At 38.4% G+C, this 19,073-nt stretch overlaps 1 protein-coding gene across 2 annotated transcripts in view; it reads right to left on the bottom strand.

The window, feature by feature from the left end:
* Positions 1–200: 200 nt before the first annotated feature.
* Positions 201–19,073, bottom strand: part of pard3ba (par-3 family cell polarity regulator beta a) — a 131,602-nt gene continuing 112,729 nt past the window's right edge. For both annotated transcript variants that reach the window (XM_043240448.1, XM_043240440.1), the window contains 2 exons: positions 9,764–9,834; positions 201–2,193 (listed from right to left, as the gene is read on the bottom strand). In XM_043240448.1, coding sequence (XP_043096383.1) covers positions 1,836–2,193; positions 9,764–9,834 — 429 coding nt within the window. In that variant the 3' untranslated portion in view covers positions 201–1,835. The remainder of the gene's footprint in view (positions 2,194–9,763; positions 9,835–19,073) is intronic.

Below are 19,073 nucleotides of genomic sequence, written 5' to 3' on the forward strand. Positions count from 1 at the left end.
GCCAAATTTCCTAATCGCCAAGATTCCCCAAATAGGTCCATTAGGCCCTAATAACTTGAGCGCGGCCCTCCATAGCTTAATTGGTAGAGGATGAATTAGCACTAATCAGCAGAGTAATTATCAGTAATGTTAGATAAGTATGTTCTCTCAGTCATCATTATGAGTATGAAGACTGTACGAGACATAATGAACACCAAAGCTCAGCCTGAACCAACATACCACTTTATTTACACAAAAACACATTTATAGTAAAAAAAAAAGGTACCAAAATGTCATAGTTAATATGAATTCATGTCATGAGCATGTTTTGCTCCAAAATGTAGGCTTAATCATTTTTGGTAATGGAAGCACGCACACATTTCTTTCAGTTTAATACAACATTTGCCTAACGTTAAAAAAAACTAAACAACAAGAATAAGGTATCAAAACAAATTATACCGCCATCCATGCGATTCGATTTCACTAATCAACGCCGACCAGCATTACGATTTTCATAAAAATATAAGAAAGCAAAAAACGAAATAAAGAAACTTTGGTTAAAATGAATTGATGAGAATCAGCTGTTATTAAGTACGAAAAAGATTAAATAAAAGTAACAAAATCCAAGCAAAATAAATGCAAAAATGGCAGATTTTCCATAAACATTGAAGGAAAAATTTGATATAAAAATATACTTAAAATCAACTTTTTAACAACAAGACAGAGATAAGACGACACCAACTGATTATTCATGCATGCTTTTTAAAGTCGATAGAGTAGCGTATGTTATATAAGGTAAAATCTTACACTAAACTTCATTTATTATCATTATCAATCCAGACATTTTCCTGTAAACCACTTCGTTCAGGCGATAAATGTGCAAAAAACTCAACATATAATGGGTGCAAAAATTCATTATGTTTGCTGGTTCTTGTAAGATCCTGTTTTGACTGGCAGCATATCTCATATCTATAACTAACAACGATTGTTCGCTACAAGAGCCCTGTGTACAGAGCGCTGTGTGTCACGGCTACAACGATTGAAAGGGAATGCAAAACCTCGACCCAAGATAAAAGAAACAGACGTGACGACAAAAGCCAAAACGGTTCGAGCTATGATATCGGATCAGCCATTCACGTAACCCTGTCCGTCTTGTTTTTGGGCCGCGGAATGGCTTTAATAAAATCAATCAAGGAGAGAAGCGGTCGAAAGAGAATATTACCCTCGAAACGTCGCGTGAAAAAACGCTTTAGGATTGATTCGCTGAGTAAAAACAACACAACCCAGAGTTAATGGAGTGTTTTAGAGGGACAAAGTTACTGCACAGGCAATAAAAATAGGGGAAAACATTATTATAACCACAAAAAAGTAAACTGATGGTGAATTTCTTCACGTTTAAAAACTTCTCACCCAGGCTAGCTTAAGGCACCCAACATATAAAACAAACCACGCTCTGAGAACGTCGCGTCCTTAAGTCAATGCATACTCACGAGGGGAAAGACGGCCATACTTATCCACAGCAGATGATCACGTACACTTCATGTGGTATACTGAATTAAATACATGCAAAACATACATATATACAAACCATATGTGCTTCTGTAAGCTGTAACTTTTAGACTGCTGTGAAATCGACTCGATGTTCAGAACTGATGCTAATTAAGAGCAAAAATGGCCGGCGTCCAAAACAAATCACAAACTTCACTTAACAAGTTCAATTTGGAGTAATCGATGGCTGTGCCCAAGCAATTTTTTTCATCTCATAGGTCTAGGAAAACTAATTCGATTGTTCTTGTAAATGGACACAATTACATAACCGCCATAACTTTTTCAGCTCCGACCTACTTCCTCCTCGTCTAGACGGCTCCGATCATTGGCTTTTTCTGCCGGGGATCTTGGTATTGTTCGTCTCCGTATGGGCCGTAGCGATCGGGGCTGGCCGTCCGATAGTTGCCCTGGTTCAGCGCTTCGTAACGAGGCGGTGCTCTGGCTCCTGGGTTTGATGGGGGAGGGACGTCCTGCCGCACGGGACCCCTCTGCTGAGCCGGAGATGAAGGATAGTAACCGCCTGTGGCCTCTGCCGGTCTGGGTACGGGTAACCGGGGAAAACGGGGAGGATAGTTCTCTTGGGTCTCGTAGATGGGATTGGGGTAATGGACAGGGTCTCTCTGGTTGGCCCAGTTCTGGTTTGTGTAGTCCTCCACTGGCATCCTCCTGGAAATACAATACCACACATAGTGAAGGAACTAGGCTAGAAACAGCGCAGCCAAATATAACAGAGCTTCCATAATTTTGTGACGCATTTTGGTGACATATTTGATTTGAAGATTTTCAGATTTGTGTTCATCACAAAGCTGTCGTATGAAGACTTAGAAACAGACTTGTAAAGAAATATATAGTGTCAAATATCTTACAGCATTTTAACTACGCTTTTCACTTTCACTTTTCAACAGATGTGGTTAGGGTTTCAAATTTCACTGGCGTAAATAAAACAGCATATGAGGAACGACACGAGGGAGACTAAATCATGGCAATTTTCAGGGTCAACTTAGCCATGCTGCTCTGTAGCACAACCTGACGACCAGCATGGTTCTTCTGAAGTTGGTTTACTTAGGAAGTCTTGCTGGTTAAGCTAGTTAAGAAGCCTTGCAAGGAAACCAAAGCACCATCAGCCCATGCTAGCGAACACGACAGGATCTAACCGTTGGGTTTCAGTCAGTTCTTCAAGCATAGCTTCAGATTGAAATTAATGAAAAGAAACATGCAGTTTGGTCTTTTTTTTTAACATCCAAAACACAACACGTGCACTTTAGCAAAAGAACACTGGACGGTTTTGTTCTGGTGTAAAAACAGAGAAGGTAAACAGCATTCAAACTCCAAAACTTTTAATACTTAATGTGTAAACCTCTTTCAAATTAAACATTTACATTCACTTACAGTGAGCCAATTTCTGCTATTCGCAAAAAAAAAAAAAAAAAAAAAAAAAAAATGATTGCACAGCTTACCATTTTCATAGGAGACGTGTCATTTGCGAATAATAAATAAAAAACGAGAGAGTCTGTCGTAGGCAGTCTGGGAAATTAAGCCAAACAAGATAAAAGCAGCGGCTACAGGAGGACCAAAGAAATGAATAAATGAAAGCATAAAGCTGGGGTCTTTACAAAACTACATGAATAAATGGAGGGCATCTGCAGATTGAAGGGTAATGGATGCTATATGGAAGGGAAAAACCGCATTATGCATTTGCATTCTTAATGTTTTCAGGGTTACAACCTACACTACTTATCCGAATTTTGCATCCGTCTACGATCCATCCCTCTAAAAAAAAACTAACAAGGTGTAGCAGGCAACCTCTATGTCAAAACCTGCACTGCACAACATGTGTGTGAAGGTTGTATGCGTGCAGCGTTTGATGTTTAATATAGTTCGTTCTAAAGCGTGACTGTAGTCCGTTCACTATTTCACCTGTCAAAGTTAGTTACAAACACAGAAGCGTGTGGGGGTGTGTAGACCGTGCACTGTACTGTGAGGTGTGTGTGTGTGTGCATGGTTATAATCCGTCAGCAGCGTGTGTAGTGTGTCTGTCAGCTCTGACCACCCAAGAACAACTGAAACAGAAATACTGCAGTCTTGCGCCTAAACAGTGTGTGTGGGTTCGTTCAAAGGCTGGAGACAGATAAGGGCCAAACACAGCCAGACTCGAGACTCCAGACTAATATTACTAATGTTTCATTTTGCTTTCAGAGCAACTTTATCGACAGCACTCATAACGCAAATGCTTCTATAAAGAGTAATAATATGTTTACACTGCAGGTGGATTGCAGCAATTAAAACTCAGGGTATGAATCTTTAAATATTCACTGTTCGTTTTTAAAGCCATTAGAAATCTTCCTAATAGCTCGACTTTATTAAGTTTTATAAATGTGCACCACTAAATCTGAGATTAAAATAACTGTCTGCTCATAAAACAAAATGAATAAGGATCTTATTTCCTAATTTCCACCAACTTCCTCATGAAGGGGAGCCAAGCTTCATCTACAGATCACTTTGACTTAATAAATAAGATGTATTAAATATAGACACCCTACTTAGGCTACAATAAACACAACATACCATATACTGTATGAAAATATATGATGTATGCATTCTATAATGCAGTACATATAATTTACAATTAAATATGAGACAATTTAGTCTAGAATATGCAATATGATACATATGTAAATATGAAAAACACTACAATATATGATATATAGACCATTCAGTCCACAGCATAAGAAATATACCTCATATGCACAAAAATGTATGACATTTGCCCTATTTACACTAGAATGAGATGCAAATACACTATATATATATATATATATATATATATATATATATATATATATATATATATATATATATATATATATATATATATATAATCTCGTATAAAGCCCAATTCATTTGCACTGTACTTTATTACATATAGCTCATTTAAACTAGATTAAAAAAACAAACAAAAAAACAACATCTTAGGCTTGAATTTGATATAAAGCCAATTTGCATATTTGATGAACACTGCATATCTTGATTAAAACAAGACATAATAGTTGATATAATGCACAATAGTACATAGCCCATTTGATCAACAATATATAAGATATACCATGTTTACACAAGAAGATTTGATATAGACTACATTACCCCATTTACACTCTCATATACACTATTATATATGTATATATGACATTTATCCTTTACACTGCAACATATGACGTATACCCCATTTAGACCGAACACATACACATACCTCATGCTCACTATACCGTGAGATAAATGCAAGAGGGCTTCGAGCTGAAGTTAGCGTGTTAGATTAGCCATAATGAGAAATGCCGTGGGTTATAGACTGTGCGCTGGCAGCTGAGGATTAAAGCGGGCTTGCACACACTGCTGCATCTCCGCCGGGACGGACACAAACCCGCTACAGCCGTACCCTACTACTGACCCCGTGATCCAGTGACCTCATGTAAGCCCAGGGGCTTAGGGTCACAGCTGAGCGAGCAACGGGTGAGTATGTTTAAGATGGCCAGATGTGTGTAAACGCCTGCAATTACGCGTTTGAGAGGGAGCGTATGAATAAGCACACGTGTTTGAAATCGGCGGAGCGGCACGTGTGTGTACGGGTAAGAGATGGAAGCACTGTATGGTAAAGGTCATGTTTGTGTGTGTGTTATAGCACCACATGTGCTTATTTGAACAACTGCAGGTCAAAGTGTCTTTGAATTCGCATTTATAATATGCGATGGGGATCGCAGGCCTGTTTGAGAGTGGACAAATGTCTTTGAGCTTGCGTTTGCGTGTGTGAAACAGACACTACAGCCTGCGGTAGGTGATGTGATTTAAAATACACGGGTAAAAAACAAAGTAATGTCAAGCCCTGCAATCCATCTCTCTCACGCTAGCGCTAATCAGCACTCGGCGCTCAAACCCGCATGTGTGAGCGAGCCATCCATGAACATATTTTCCGCCTTACGACAAGAGAGGAATCCGTTTGCCTGAGCTCCCTGCACCTGCCCAAGACGTTCGGAAGGAAATTCTTCTCTTGGCTCCTAATTTGACCTCGACTCCTGTGTCTTCCCCCAGAGACAGACGTGCACACACAATGCCAAGCAGCTGGTGGGTGAAGTGAACAAAGGAGGGTGTGTTGAATTGTAAGTAACAGGATGAACTTATGACCAGTCAATGAGCGAGAATGGATTAATGGACTGACTCAGGCTAAAGCCAATGTTCTAAACAATAAACTGCAACAAAAACAAGACCAGGAAATTACGGTTTGTACGTGAACGGATAGACCGAAGAATAGGTAGACGGACAAATGGATGATAATCTAGACCGACAGACAGAGAGAGAGAGGGAGAGAGAGGGAGATGGATTGACGGATGGATAGATAGCCAGATAGATAGATAGATAGACAGCCAGATAGATAAATAGATAGACAGCCAGATAGATAGATAGATAGATAGATAGATAGATAGATAGATAGATAGATAGATAGATAGATAGATAGATAGATAGATAAATAGATAGACAGATAGATAGATAGACAGATAGACAGATAGACAGATAGATATAGATAGACAGATAGATAGACAGATAGATAGACAGACAGATAGATAGACAGACAGATAGACAGATGATCAGTCAAGCAGAATTAATAAATACACAGACTGAAGATGCAGTTAGACAGGCATAATTTGTCTAAATGAAGAGGTAGACAGACATAAATATAGACAGATGCTGTGTCTATCTACCGGACTGGATTAATCTATAGCCAATCACGTGTGTAGAATCGGATAGATACATTTCATCTATGGCACTAGTTCCAGACATTAAGGCCGTAGGGAAAACAGGACTCGATGGAGGCAGAAAACAAAATAAGAGTTTCATTTCAAAACACTGATTTCATTACGGCTTCTGTGTTTCAAGGCAAACAATGTTAAAGCAAAACACAGTCACTGCGCTTTATTTACTTGGAAGCACAGCCAAAAGCCAATATAAAGCAGAGTGAGATGTCACGAGAGAATGAAAAGAAGTAACAGTGGTTTCTGTTGCCAAGATGAATGAACAAAGAAAAGCACACTCCTTCCTGATAAGCTGAATCAAAACATCCTTTTTATAGAGACAGAACCTCGCCATCTTAAATAAACGAATCCTTTTTAATCATAATTTCTCTGTATGTTCTCTAGCAGAGCTGAACGTTCTCAGGAGGGCTGCTTTTATTGGCAGCCATACAACTGGTGGCTTTCTTGATGCTCTGCTGTCTGTTCCAGCTACATGAAGTCTTCTCTTTAATTTCGATGAATCGGTCTCGGGATGTATTGTTTTAAATGGGCTGTAATTTCAAACACATGCTGAGATGTGAAGATGCAGACTGTAACGAGCGCTGTCCGTTCTCGAGCTCTGTTTGCAGACAGTCGTGGTGTTGTGTAACCTCCTGCCTTTGGCTGATCTTTATCCAATCAAACGCAGGCTTAAGACTCAGGCCGATTAGCCGGGATAGAGCTCTTCGCCCTAATCCACCTCCTGCTGAGGCTAAACGGTAACGGAAATGATTCTTTTGTATGCAAATTCAATGACCTAAGACGCAAAGCATTTCTAAAGTTTATTACCGTGTTTTCATATAGTGACGAGGGTTAAGTGAGAGGTTAAAAGAAGCTATTTGTACTAAGATTTTAGCTATTTGTTCAGTAAGACATAGATGCGTTTTATAATTGAATGCTAAAATTAAAATTTCATATTAAATAAAAGGCATTACCTCGCAACTTAATGCAACTGTCATAAAGGGTAATAAAATAAACAAAATGCAAAATAATGAAAGAAAACTAACGAAAACGAGAAAAACTAAATTGAACTAAACATGTAATTGTTTTTATTGTTTTAACGATAAAAAAAATGCGGAGAATGAAAACTAATAAAAAAAAAATTGAAACTAAATATTGTGTAATCCATCACAAAAGTTGCGTGTTAATAACCAACTTTTAAAATATTGTTAATTAAAATAAAGCAGAAAAATTTACTTAATAATTTTAAGGGCTAGAATTGCAAAAAATGTAAAACTAAATAGAAATATATTCCAAAAAAAATAAAAAAATAAACATAAAAATTCCTGAAAATGAAAATTGAAAGCTCCTTTAAAACAAACAAATATAGCAATATTTATAGCAGTATAACATATACTAATATACTATAATAGTATATGAATAAACAAAACAAAGAGAACAACGCTAACAGAGAACAAAACAGAGCAAAATACTGTAATGAAAACTAAAGGAAAAATATTGGAATGTAGTGTAACATTACACAATGAAAGAAACAGAATGAAATAATTCATGAATGAAATATTTTGAAAACTAAACACTGTGAAAACAAAGCAAAACAATGACAAACAACTTTTCGACAACAACGCTATACGCAATAGTAGCGTACAGCCAACGCAACAGAATCAACTTTTTCAAATAAACTGATAGTTAGTTGTTATGATAGTTATCTGGCAACCTTCTGCTGCCCAGCTCTGAGCTTTAACCGCTACACCACAGGACTCTGCGAGGCTGCTGCAGACTGATTGTGTGTGACTGCTGCATTATGGCTCCTACAGAGGAACACAGTATAAAATTGCTCTCTGTGACAAGAGTGATGTGACATACTGTTTGAAGCGATCGGTTTCAGCCTTGAGGAACTTTTCAAAAAGACAGAAACAAGCACTTTTGCTTCTACTGAGTCATACATACACACACGGGGAGAGCGAGAGAGCGAGAGAGAGACGGCGCGCAGGGAAATATATGCTAATGTAACAGAGCGCAGTCATTTGAAAGGAAATGGGCCTGAATGAGCACCCCGAGGGAACCACAGCACAAAGTTCAACCCTGAAAAATGTATTTCATTTCATTTAAATAGTCCACTCTTATGAATACATCGGGGCTTCGGGGCGGCACTGCTGCTTCGGGGAGAGCTGGGAGCCGCAGGAGGGCTGAGGTGGGAGTTTATTTTTGGCGAAAAATATCAAAACAAGATGTGGAGCCTGAGAAAAGTACAAATAAATGATTTTATATGCAAAGGAAAACTTTGTTCAACTCGTTCTGATTTTCATTTGTAGGTGTTTTACGGGTCTGAGTTCTTGAAAATATGCTTTGATGTGGATTCGGGCGGATTTTGAAAGGACTGAAAGGTCCGAATCTAGATAAATTATATGATAAGGTTTAAACAGATTTTTACCATATATGCCATATCTACTCTACTAAGGTACTGCCGTGTTTTAAAACTATGGTCCATGCAAAACAAACACCATGATACATGTTCTTAAAAACGTGGCACTTTTTGTTGGTTTTGTATGGTCCATGTAAAAAAATTTCAAATAATAGAACAGTTTATCAGCATTAAAGTTCACAGGATCTCAAAATGCAGTTATAACACACTATAAAGTAAAAAAAGTCGAAAGTCGAAACCCAAATCACAAAAACAGTTCATGCTAATGCTTCTTCCTCGTGATTAGCTACATCATCAATAATTATGTAATTATTTTTGACTGTGTCATTTATTTTGGACACATTTGCCACAGAAAAGAAGCTAAGACGATATTTTTCAAACAACATTAGACCCCACACAACTTTGAAACATTTGATAACGATAGAGTTTATGTTCTTTGGTAAAAAGCCTAATAAAAAAAAAAACTAAAACTATAGCAACTAAACAAAATGCTGCTTTGTTGTTCGTAACCTACACGTCCATGAACCGCAAGACATCAATCTTGTCATGAACTAAATTATAATCAGTTATAAATTATAAAATTATAGTGGCTTTAGCTGGCTTTTAATGTGACCCAAAACCAAACTGTGCGCTCCCAACATTCGGAAGGTCTTAGCTGAGCCACGTCATATGTGTATGTTCCTGAAGGAGAATGATTGAAGCACTTAAGAACCCGGGATGTGAGCCAGGATAGCATTCCCAGCTTCCTGTCTGGATCCCGGTCCTCTGGGAGCAGATCAGGTGAATATTCCGGGATGAGAAAAGCACTCGGAAGGCAAACACTCAAGATTTAATTAGGGGGCTGAAAGAGGATTAGACTGAGTGTGTGTGTGTGTGTGTGTGTGTGTGCGTGTGAAGGAAGGGAAGTCCCCTCCATCTTCCCCAGTCTTGTTTTGTTGACTCTCTGGATCCGACAGTGCCACATATGTCCAGCATATGGTCCAAGAACACGCAAACCTAAGCGCAAGTGAGAACACGCACGCAAACGTGGGCTTACCTGGGCACGGAGGTGTACGGACGATCGGAGTCACTGTATCTGGGAGCCATTCGTGGATCAGGACCTCTGATCTGTGGAGTACAGACAAATCAAATCAGTCACAATCTTCTAATGTGACATAAAGATGTGTGGTTTAAAGGTGAAGAGTGTCATTTCTGTGCACTACCAACACAACATGGAATAAAGCATTGATGAAAAAACAGACAGCACACGAAAACCATGTTTATACATAATAATGTCAAAATCTGAACACACACACATATAGGATGTGCACAGGCTGTCATTCATAGGCTGACGTCTCTTGATATTGAGGCAATACAATCAGTAATCCTATAAATATTAGTACAATTTAGTTTTTTATTTTGATGCCTTTTTAAAATGTAATGCATTCCTGTAATGACAAAGCTGAAGTGTCTGCACCATTATTCCATTACTCCATCAATGCTCTATTATTATATATTATCATCATTATCAATGCTGTATGCAGTTTCTTTGATTAATGTAAGTATTTTTTAATATTTAAAAAATAATCTCACTTTTGTTCAATGGAACGTGTTATTGCCTAATAAAAGTATTAGTTTCTTATGCAGCAGCATAGAAGAAATCGGTTTACATGGAGAGTGAAACCAGTAGGCTTTTGCTTAACATGTTCAAGTTCAAGATTTTTTATCCTAACCTCACTTGGCCGAACTTTACACCAGTTTGACATCTGGTTCGGTGCTTTTGTTCAGTTGTGGTGTCTCAAAAGAGTACAATATGGGTCTTTCCGTTGCTTAAAACATAAAAAGACGATAAGCTTGAGAGCTGTAGCGTGCATCGAAGCTACAATATGTAATGAAGATAAATAAATTCACATCATATCTGTATGATGGCTATAAATCAAGGAGCGCAAGAGAGGGAGAAAAGAGTAAACAAGAGAGACAAATGATGCCGCTCGACTGATTTAGTGGAGAAAAGAGGTCAGAGAAAGTCTCCAGCATCACCATTTTCCTCACCCTCTGAATGGAATATGATCCCCCTCCCCAAACTTTATACTTAATATATGCAGGATTCATGAATTATATAACTAGTCCGTTTAATACGATAATTACTGTCAGTACGAGCTATTAATTTCAAGTTAGCACGACCCTCAAAGTGCGGAACATGAACAGGCAACGACAAACATGTTGCTTGATTTTTAATGCATTTTTTGCCTCTGCAAACATGAAGGAAAATTGGATGCATTATTTTCCCATTACGTCTCCCACGGTTTTGTTATGAGTACAATGAATAATTAAAGCTCATGCGACTATTCCAAGACTTTGCGAGCTTGTGTAAGAGAAATAACTTGCGTTAGACACACATGGTAGGGTTTAACAGTAGTCTCATATGACCGCAGTGGGATTGTGGGAGTGCTGCGTGTGGCAGCTCCTGACAGATGAAGGTTAGAGGCATTATGTAAAGAAGGGCAGCTCATTTCTGGGGACTATGTGAGGAAAATGGTGGCATTTGTCTCAATGAGGCGTTTATAAGTGCACGTCCTCCCGTGTGTAATGGCGGCCCTGAGCACTACCCTGCATGCTAAGTGTGATCTTTAAACACAAAGGTGTCTCGCAGGGATCGAATGTCACTGAGAGTGAGAGAGAGAGATGACGAGGCGCGCGAGGCGTAAAGGTCACATTTAGAGAAGCGAGAGATGATTGTGGGAATGATAGACCGCTGCGTACGCCAAATGATCAGAGCGATATACAATTCCTCGCTTTCCTCTGGTCCTTTCATTTTTTATTCCGTCTATTCTAGACGCACAGGTGATCAGTCACGCTTATTGTCACAGATGGAAATATTAATTCTATCGCTTCTTTCTAACTTTTCTTTCACCACAGATCAGATCTCACTATCGAGAGCAAAGACCTAGAGGTCAACCTACATCTGAAATACCTGATAAAAATGATATTTCTTTTGAACAAACACTTTCAATATAAATATAAATAAACATGTAAATATAAATAAATAAACATTGACATATTAAATATATGCATGCCTGCCTTAAAGGGGTCATAAACTTACCCTGTGGTCCACTTATAATAATCCGATATAGTCAGGACATCATCTTTAAGTTTCAGTCTTTGTGAAAATGTCCAGTTCTTTACTGATGCGATCTTGATCTTCTTTTTACACTGAGATCATAAGGAAAAGATACCAAGACGGAACTTAGCACTGCAGAGCGTCGTCTTGTTTATTTCTACGTAGACCTGTGCATTCACCTCTATTTATAATTATTTACGCTATATGTGTATCTCTGGGCAGGACTAAAAGACAGTGATGTAGAAGAAGCTGTTGATCATCTTCTGTGGAATAGAGCATTCCACAGTCTGTTGTTTTGGCAGACTGCCTTAAATATAAGGTTGTCTTGTATGTTGATGCGATTTCCTCCTGCTCTGAAATAATTATCAGGCAAACCGATAATCGGTATGTACTTAGAAATATTGTGTTTTATACTGGAAGACTTCAGTTGCCCCACTAAGAAACACACTGCCTGACGTAGACTGACTTCAGTCCACTGCCGTGAAGTTAAGTTGATCAATGCCAATAACATCAACTTGTACTGAATGGCGAAAACAACTCTTGAAATTGCAAAGGGTGTCGTGTTGAGTGTGCAAGGGCTGTCTGATGTATACCGCATACATTGATTTGCCGCCCTTTACGCAGTTTCCGTAAGTCAAGGTGATCAGGTAATAAAGCTGAAGTAAAATATTAATATTAGGTGAGGAAAAAGTAATGAAAATATTGCCTTTGGCAACTATCTGAAATGAAGAGGTTTCTAAAATGAAGTAAGCTGAAATTGAAATAAAATGAGCTGAAACTAGAGTAATAATACATTTAAAATGTTTTTATTTTTATTTTTTTTTACACTAAAAAACAATAAAAAAATATAATAATATAATTGAATATTCTTAATAAATATTATAATAATATAAATAATACTACAACTGTTGGACTTGCAAATGTTTTATAAAGTTGCAGCACAAAATCTTAGAAGATATTGATTTCTGAGAGGGAAATAGTACCAAACAAAAAAGATACTCTTTATAAATTGCATCTGATGACAAGATACTCTTTAGAAGCTACATTGACAAGAACGTCAAAGTATATGAACAAATGCAACAGTTACTTGAAACTAACTAGAAGTACCCATTTATCTGGACTAATTCATGATACCCCATCAATAAATGGGAAACATCTGTGTGTATAAAATTGCTCTGGATGTTTAAATGCTACCTTGTAGCTTCCATATAGAGCCGGTTCCTACAAAACACACAAGACTCCAGCGTTTTTTGGATCCTCCATATTACCCACATGTTTCTCTTCACTGCCCACAGATGTTATCTCAGGCACAGGCGATTGATCTTCAGCGGGTAATTAGCATTTTAGGCAGAAAGGACAAGACGTGGGCCTGCTGCCAGACGCTTGACTCCAATTGAGAGAGAATTTGAAACTTTGCCATGGCAGGCTTGGTGGTCTGAGCGAGTTCTACCCTGTGGGGTCAAAAAGGATCAACAAAACCTGCTCAACCCTGCTAAACCTCACCAAAGGGGGACACCAGGGCACCATGGCAACCAGGCTGCCAAAAACCAGTTGAGTCTTTGCGGTGCTGTTATCAGATCAAAACGGCTGTGTGGACGGATGAAGGACTCTGCTGTGAATGCTGAGAAGCTGAGAAACGTGCGTGTTACGTCGGCGTACTCGACTGAGACGGCAAATACTCGCCACAACAAACGTGCAAACGTTTACAAATAGGCATACGCCACTCATGCGTACAGGTCCTGGTAGATTAGAGGAGTTTGATTAAACACAGAGAAGCACGTGTACAGCATGAAGGACAAGGTCATCTGGAGCTCACTGGGATGTAAAGAAACAATAAATATACAGATTAATTAAATTAAATATATTTTATAAAATGCCTATGAACATCGTATGTATTAGGGTTGTCTTCGACTAAGGGTTTCTCTGGTCGACTAGTAGACGTTCATTTGTCAGTCACGAACTGCAACTTCACCTGGGAATGTTTTGTTATTAATTTTCTTTAAATAGTTTTAATATTACATTACTATATTATTTGATCAAAAATGTAGCAAATACAGTAATTTTATGAAATATTCTTACAATTTAAAATAGCAGTTTTGTCATACCATGCAAAATCCTCAATTACTTTTGTTCTTTATCCTGACTTTTTGATAATGAGATTCCATTGATTTGGGCTCAGAGTCAAACTCTATTCCAGAGGGAACTGGCAGTCTGGATTGAAGTCTTGTGGTTGGACTCCAACAGAACTCAAGCTTATCACACTTCTCAACAAACACAAACTGTGCTCAGTGTTTGCCACAAGAAACTCAAGCTGTGAACAATGTCCCTAAACCTCAGCTGTGCTTCGTCAATTCAGCTGAGTGTGTGTGTGTGTGTGTGTGTGTGTGTGTGTAGCAGAAACTTTACCAGACACCATGGCTATAAAAGCAAGTAAAACAGCCTGGCACTTCATTAAAAAATAAGACATGCACTTCAGTAGAACACATTCTCATATTCACATACAAAAACTATAGCTTCTTCGTCCAGCTTGTTTAAGTAGAAATGCATTGTGGCTATGAACAGGATTCAGAAATTATTGAGAGTAATTTGAGAATAAGGAAGTGGAATAAAGATTAAATGAACTTCAAAGAAACTTAAAATAAGAGTAGTTTTTAACAAGTTTGAAAAACATTTAAGTCCTTAAAACAGATATGTTTTATTTGTTGCCAAGTATGTTTACTCTAATGCATTTTTTCAATTTATATTTAATAGATTAACTTTCTGTTTATTTTCTTCAATTCATTTTGTTGAATTACATTTACAATAATTTTTTCTCATATTCTGATAATTCCAATTCAATTTCCTGTTTTAAAACACAATTTACATCAATTAATTTAACTGCTATTAAGCTAAAAAAAAAAGTTTTAAAGGTGGAGGTGTATAGTCCTTGCAGAGAGATGGAATCTATTTATTTCTTTACATTTAATAAATGAACCTTCAGTTTCCAAATCACTTTCGGATTGCTTTCATCAAAGTTTTCGCAAAGTCTTCACCATACTCCACTTCAACGCTAAAACAAACACATCTTAAACATGGCGTGATGCTATCGCTTGTTGATAGTCTCCATGGCTATGGTGTGTGTGTTATTCTGGTCTTTGATGTAGTGCTGTCACGGCCCAGTGCCCTCTAACGTGCCCTAAGAAGCCATGGCCATGCCGCCCAGACAGCCCAGGCTTGTTAGCAGCAGATGGTGGAACCATTTTGAGAGGGTAATTTAGACACAAGGCTGTAGGAGGCTGGTCATGACCTCCTCATGTACCGAGCTCAACTCACTGAAAGAGAGCTGCTTTTGCCATCTAGCACCGGAGTGATGCACGACCCACTGTATGTATAACACACTGTGTAATTTGACTAGGTATGATACGAACAGGTCATTTCAACAACTACATGTTTTAGAATACATTATATAGAATAATAATTCCATACAAAGCCCCACATGCTTCAGAATGAAATGTAGATGGTTGCTAGGAAGTGTGGTTGTTGGGGTGTTTTACTTAAGCATTACTAGGTGGGTGTAACTCCACCCCAAAATGAAAAAAAAGTTTCATTAATGACTTACCACCATGTCGTTCAAAACCCATAAAATTTTTGTTCATCTTTGAAACACAATTTTAGAAATTTTTGATGAAAACCGGGAGGCTTGTGACTGTCCCACTGACTGCCAAACAATCACGACTGCCAAGGTGCAGAAAAGTGTGAAAGATGACGTCTGAATGCTCCATCTGCCATCAGCGGTTCAATAGGAATATTATGGCATGAGAATATATTTTTATGCAAGGAAAACTAAAATAATGACTTTAATGATTTGCCACTGTAACATCGAGTTTACGGGTTTGGAATGACATGGGGGTAAGTGATTAATGACAAAAAATAATTGTCATTGGGGGTGGAGTAGCCCTTTAATTGGTGGCTTCTAGGGTGTTGATAGAATGTTCTGAGTGGTTGTTAGGTTGAGTTACTCGGTTGCACAGGGATTAATAGAGTTATCAGTAGGTGGTTTCTAGGGGGTTGGTAGAGTATCGTAGGTGGCTGCTAGTATGTGTTTCAGTAAATCTGTTGAATGATTCAGTAAATTTGTTCCTGAATGAATCCTTATTTTTTTTTGAGTGATTCATTGATTCACTCTTAAAGACGTGTTTCACTCCTGAATGTATTCCTTCTCAGTGTATTTGAACAATTGGTTAAATGAATGAGTTGACACCTACAAGTGTATCAATATGATATCCCACCACTAATATGCACACTGACACTGGAATGTCTGACTGTATAAAGAGTAGAACATGTTTGGAAAGTCAAAACTGTATTAAAAGCTTTATATGAATCACATTTACTGCTTACGCCTAAATTGCCATAACCCTCAACCAAAGTGCAAAACATTTTTAAGTCCCAATAAAGAATCAGGGACATGGTTATTATTCTGTCCTTGCTTATTTCTCCCTTGAGGTCTCTCGATGGCTCTCTCCCACAGTTCTTTCCTTTTTGTTTTAGTGGCTTCATTCAGATTCCCGACCACCGTTTCCTGCTCTCAAACAAAGACTGAGGCTTTGTGCTATGAGTTGGCCTTCCTGCAACACTCGTGTTTGACCTCCCGTGAAGGTGTGACCTGCTTGCTAGAGCAAAGATGAATCAAGGCCCGTTGTTCCCTGTCCATCCCTGCCTTTCCAGCTTTCCTTCACTCTTAATCTGTCTCAGAGAGCTCATGTTGATATGTTTTGACATGCCAGGCACCTGGTTTAAGGATTTGGGATTATTTGCGGGTTCTGCGGAGAGCCACCTAGTAGCCGTCACTCAATCTTTTTACACTTGGCCGTCACGGCTGCCCGTCAAGCATTTGGAGATGCAGATGCTAGCTTAATTAGACCTGACAGGGCCAGGATGCTCGTCTCAAGCTGTTCTGTTACGAGGAAGAGAGGATAACAATCAGAATGACAACCGTCTTAATTTTCCATCTTCTCGCTCTCTCTCCTTCTGTCTCTTTTCTTGCATCTGTCCTGTTTCCTCTCTGTCACTGCAAGCAGCTTTTCACGTTTCTCACTGGTTTTGAGTCAATTTCAAAGTATTAGTATGACTTGTAAAAATAGAGATGTGCAATGTATCTATGATCTTATTAGTATCGGCCAACACAGCCTAAGTGTTTGTTTTAAGGGAGAAGTATGTGGCTTTTTGTATGTTGAAACCCTCCCAACTTTTCAACTTCAGGGCTTTGTTCAAATCACCAACCCTTATATGTGATATTAGCAATAGTAACAGTGACGCTCAGAATAATAATGAATTAATAATTATTCCCAGCACTGGTCAAAAATTCTCTACTGGTTCAGCCCTTTTGTGCGAGTATGAGATCATAGATAACACACACAGCAGACAGACTCAAGGTCTGTGAAAACCAGTCTGTAATCCAATTAAATTCTTCTGTTGTTAATGAATCATACCCCACAGTCCCTGCTGTGTTAGCGTGTGTGTGTGTGTGTGTGTGTGTGTGTGTATCTGTGTGTGTGTGCGGCTACGCCACATGCTAGTCCTTATGTTGGCCTGAACGTCCTTCTCCATTTCTTCTGTTATTCTGACAGCAACCATTCGTCTTTCTTCTATTCATTTCACATATTCATTCATCTATTTCGGAGTAAACTGCCACTTCTCAATGAAGAAATGACTTCATGTATTGCAAACATTTTTAAATCCTTATAGTAGAGCTGCTCTTCTACAGTCACCATTAAATGTGGCTCCAAGATAAATCAAGGCATTACAATTGCAAAATAGTATGAGCAAATCGACAAGAGATAAAGGTACTGGATTGGGTATTTAAATATTGTACGTTTTCTGGAGTTTTATTTTAGGTGTTGATATCCCAGGTGTAAGTACCAAAAATCATCTCAATATATTGTTATATAGCTCCTCTCTAAGGAGCAGATTGATTTTGGCCTGTCTAATTAATATTCATGAGTCGCTCTTCTGATTGGCCTGGTCGCGCATCACTCAGAAAGCAACAGACCAATCGAATCTAACGGCGTCACAATTATGTCAGCGCTGGCTGCATGCAAAACAAAGAGAAGACTGGAGGCGGCTCATTCAAAACAACACAGATTCCGCTACATAAGGAGCTTAAATTATCATCTTGTAATGCTGGGTGCCAGAATTGATGTAATACAGCCTCGAATGAGAAATATGATTGCATACCTGATGCCACTGCCACAAAAAAAAAGTGATAAAACAAGCGGACAGGAAAGAAACAATCATCAAAAATGCTTGAGTTTGCACACTGCTTATCAGAAAGGAAAGCGAGATCGCACGCTTGTTTTTTTCAGACGCTTGCAGAAAAATGCTTACTAAAAGTTACTGGGTTACTCTTTTTCATGTTTCCTTGCTTGGCAGATGCACTGGGGACATGACTACAGCACTTAAAACCTGGAAAAGTCAGATTCTCGTGATATGTCATATCTTCAAAGAATCTACTAAATTGCAAAACCATGAAAATCAACTCCATACTCAACCTACAATCATTTAACAAAAACAAAAGTATTCCATGATGAAGATCAGACACTGGATGCGTCACTTTCTTTCCAGCACCAGAGCTTCTATTTTTCACTCAGTCGTTCCTGGAAAGTCTCAATGAAGTTGGCTTTTCTAGCAGATGTGTGTAATCATATAAACTATAATTGTAAACTTTGCTGAGCCCTGGACACAACCTTCAATCTGGAAAATGAAGTGCTGGACATCTGGGTGGACGGGAGCGTGGCTCCGGGCGATGTAATGACAGAGTTCAGGGATCCTATAAGTGCTCCTGAAAAAAAGCCTTGGTTCCAATTTAGATTGAGTTTTTGTTTTAAAGTGGCCAGAAGAGAACGGATGACTGTCACCCTTGCCATTTTCATACCTTGTGATCTCTAGGAGGGATTTGTGCATAATTGTACAATTTTCTCATTTCGGTGGTTTTGTCTTAGTTTTTCCTACTGTTTCAGCAGGTTTCTATTCACATTTTCTTGTCTTTCATGCATAATAAATCTCATGTCTCTCATGGTAGCATTTTCATAACTTCATGTTCGATTCCCCATTTGCCTTTTATTATACTTTTATGCACTGTGCCACAAGAGTGCAAAAACCATTAAAAGGTAGCGAGCAGAGGAAGTGTTATCAAAACCACTTTAACACAAAAAGGTATAGTTCACCCAAAATATGAACATTTTGTCATCATTTGCGCTGCCGCTAGTTT

The sequence above is a fragment of the Puntigrus tetrazona genome, chromosome 1 (genome assembly GCF_018831695.1).
Source record: "Puntigrus tetrazona isolate hp1 chromosome 1, ASM1883169v1, whole genome shotgun sequence".
Taxonomy (NCBI): Eukaryota; Metazoa; Chordata; class Actinopteri; order Cypriniformes; family Cyprinidae; genus Puntigrus; species Puntigrus tetrazona.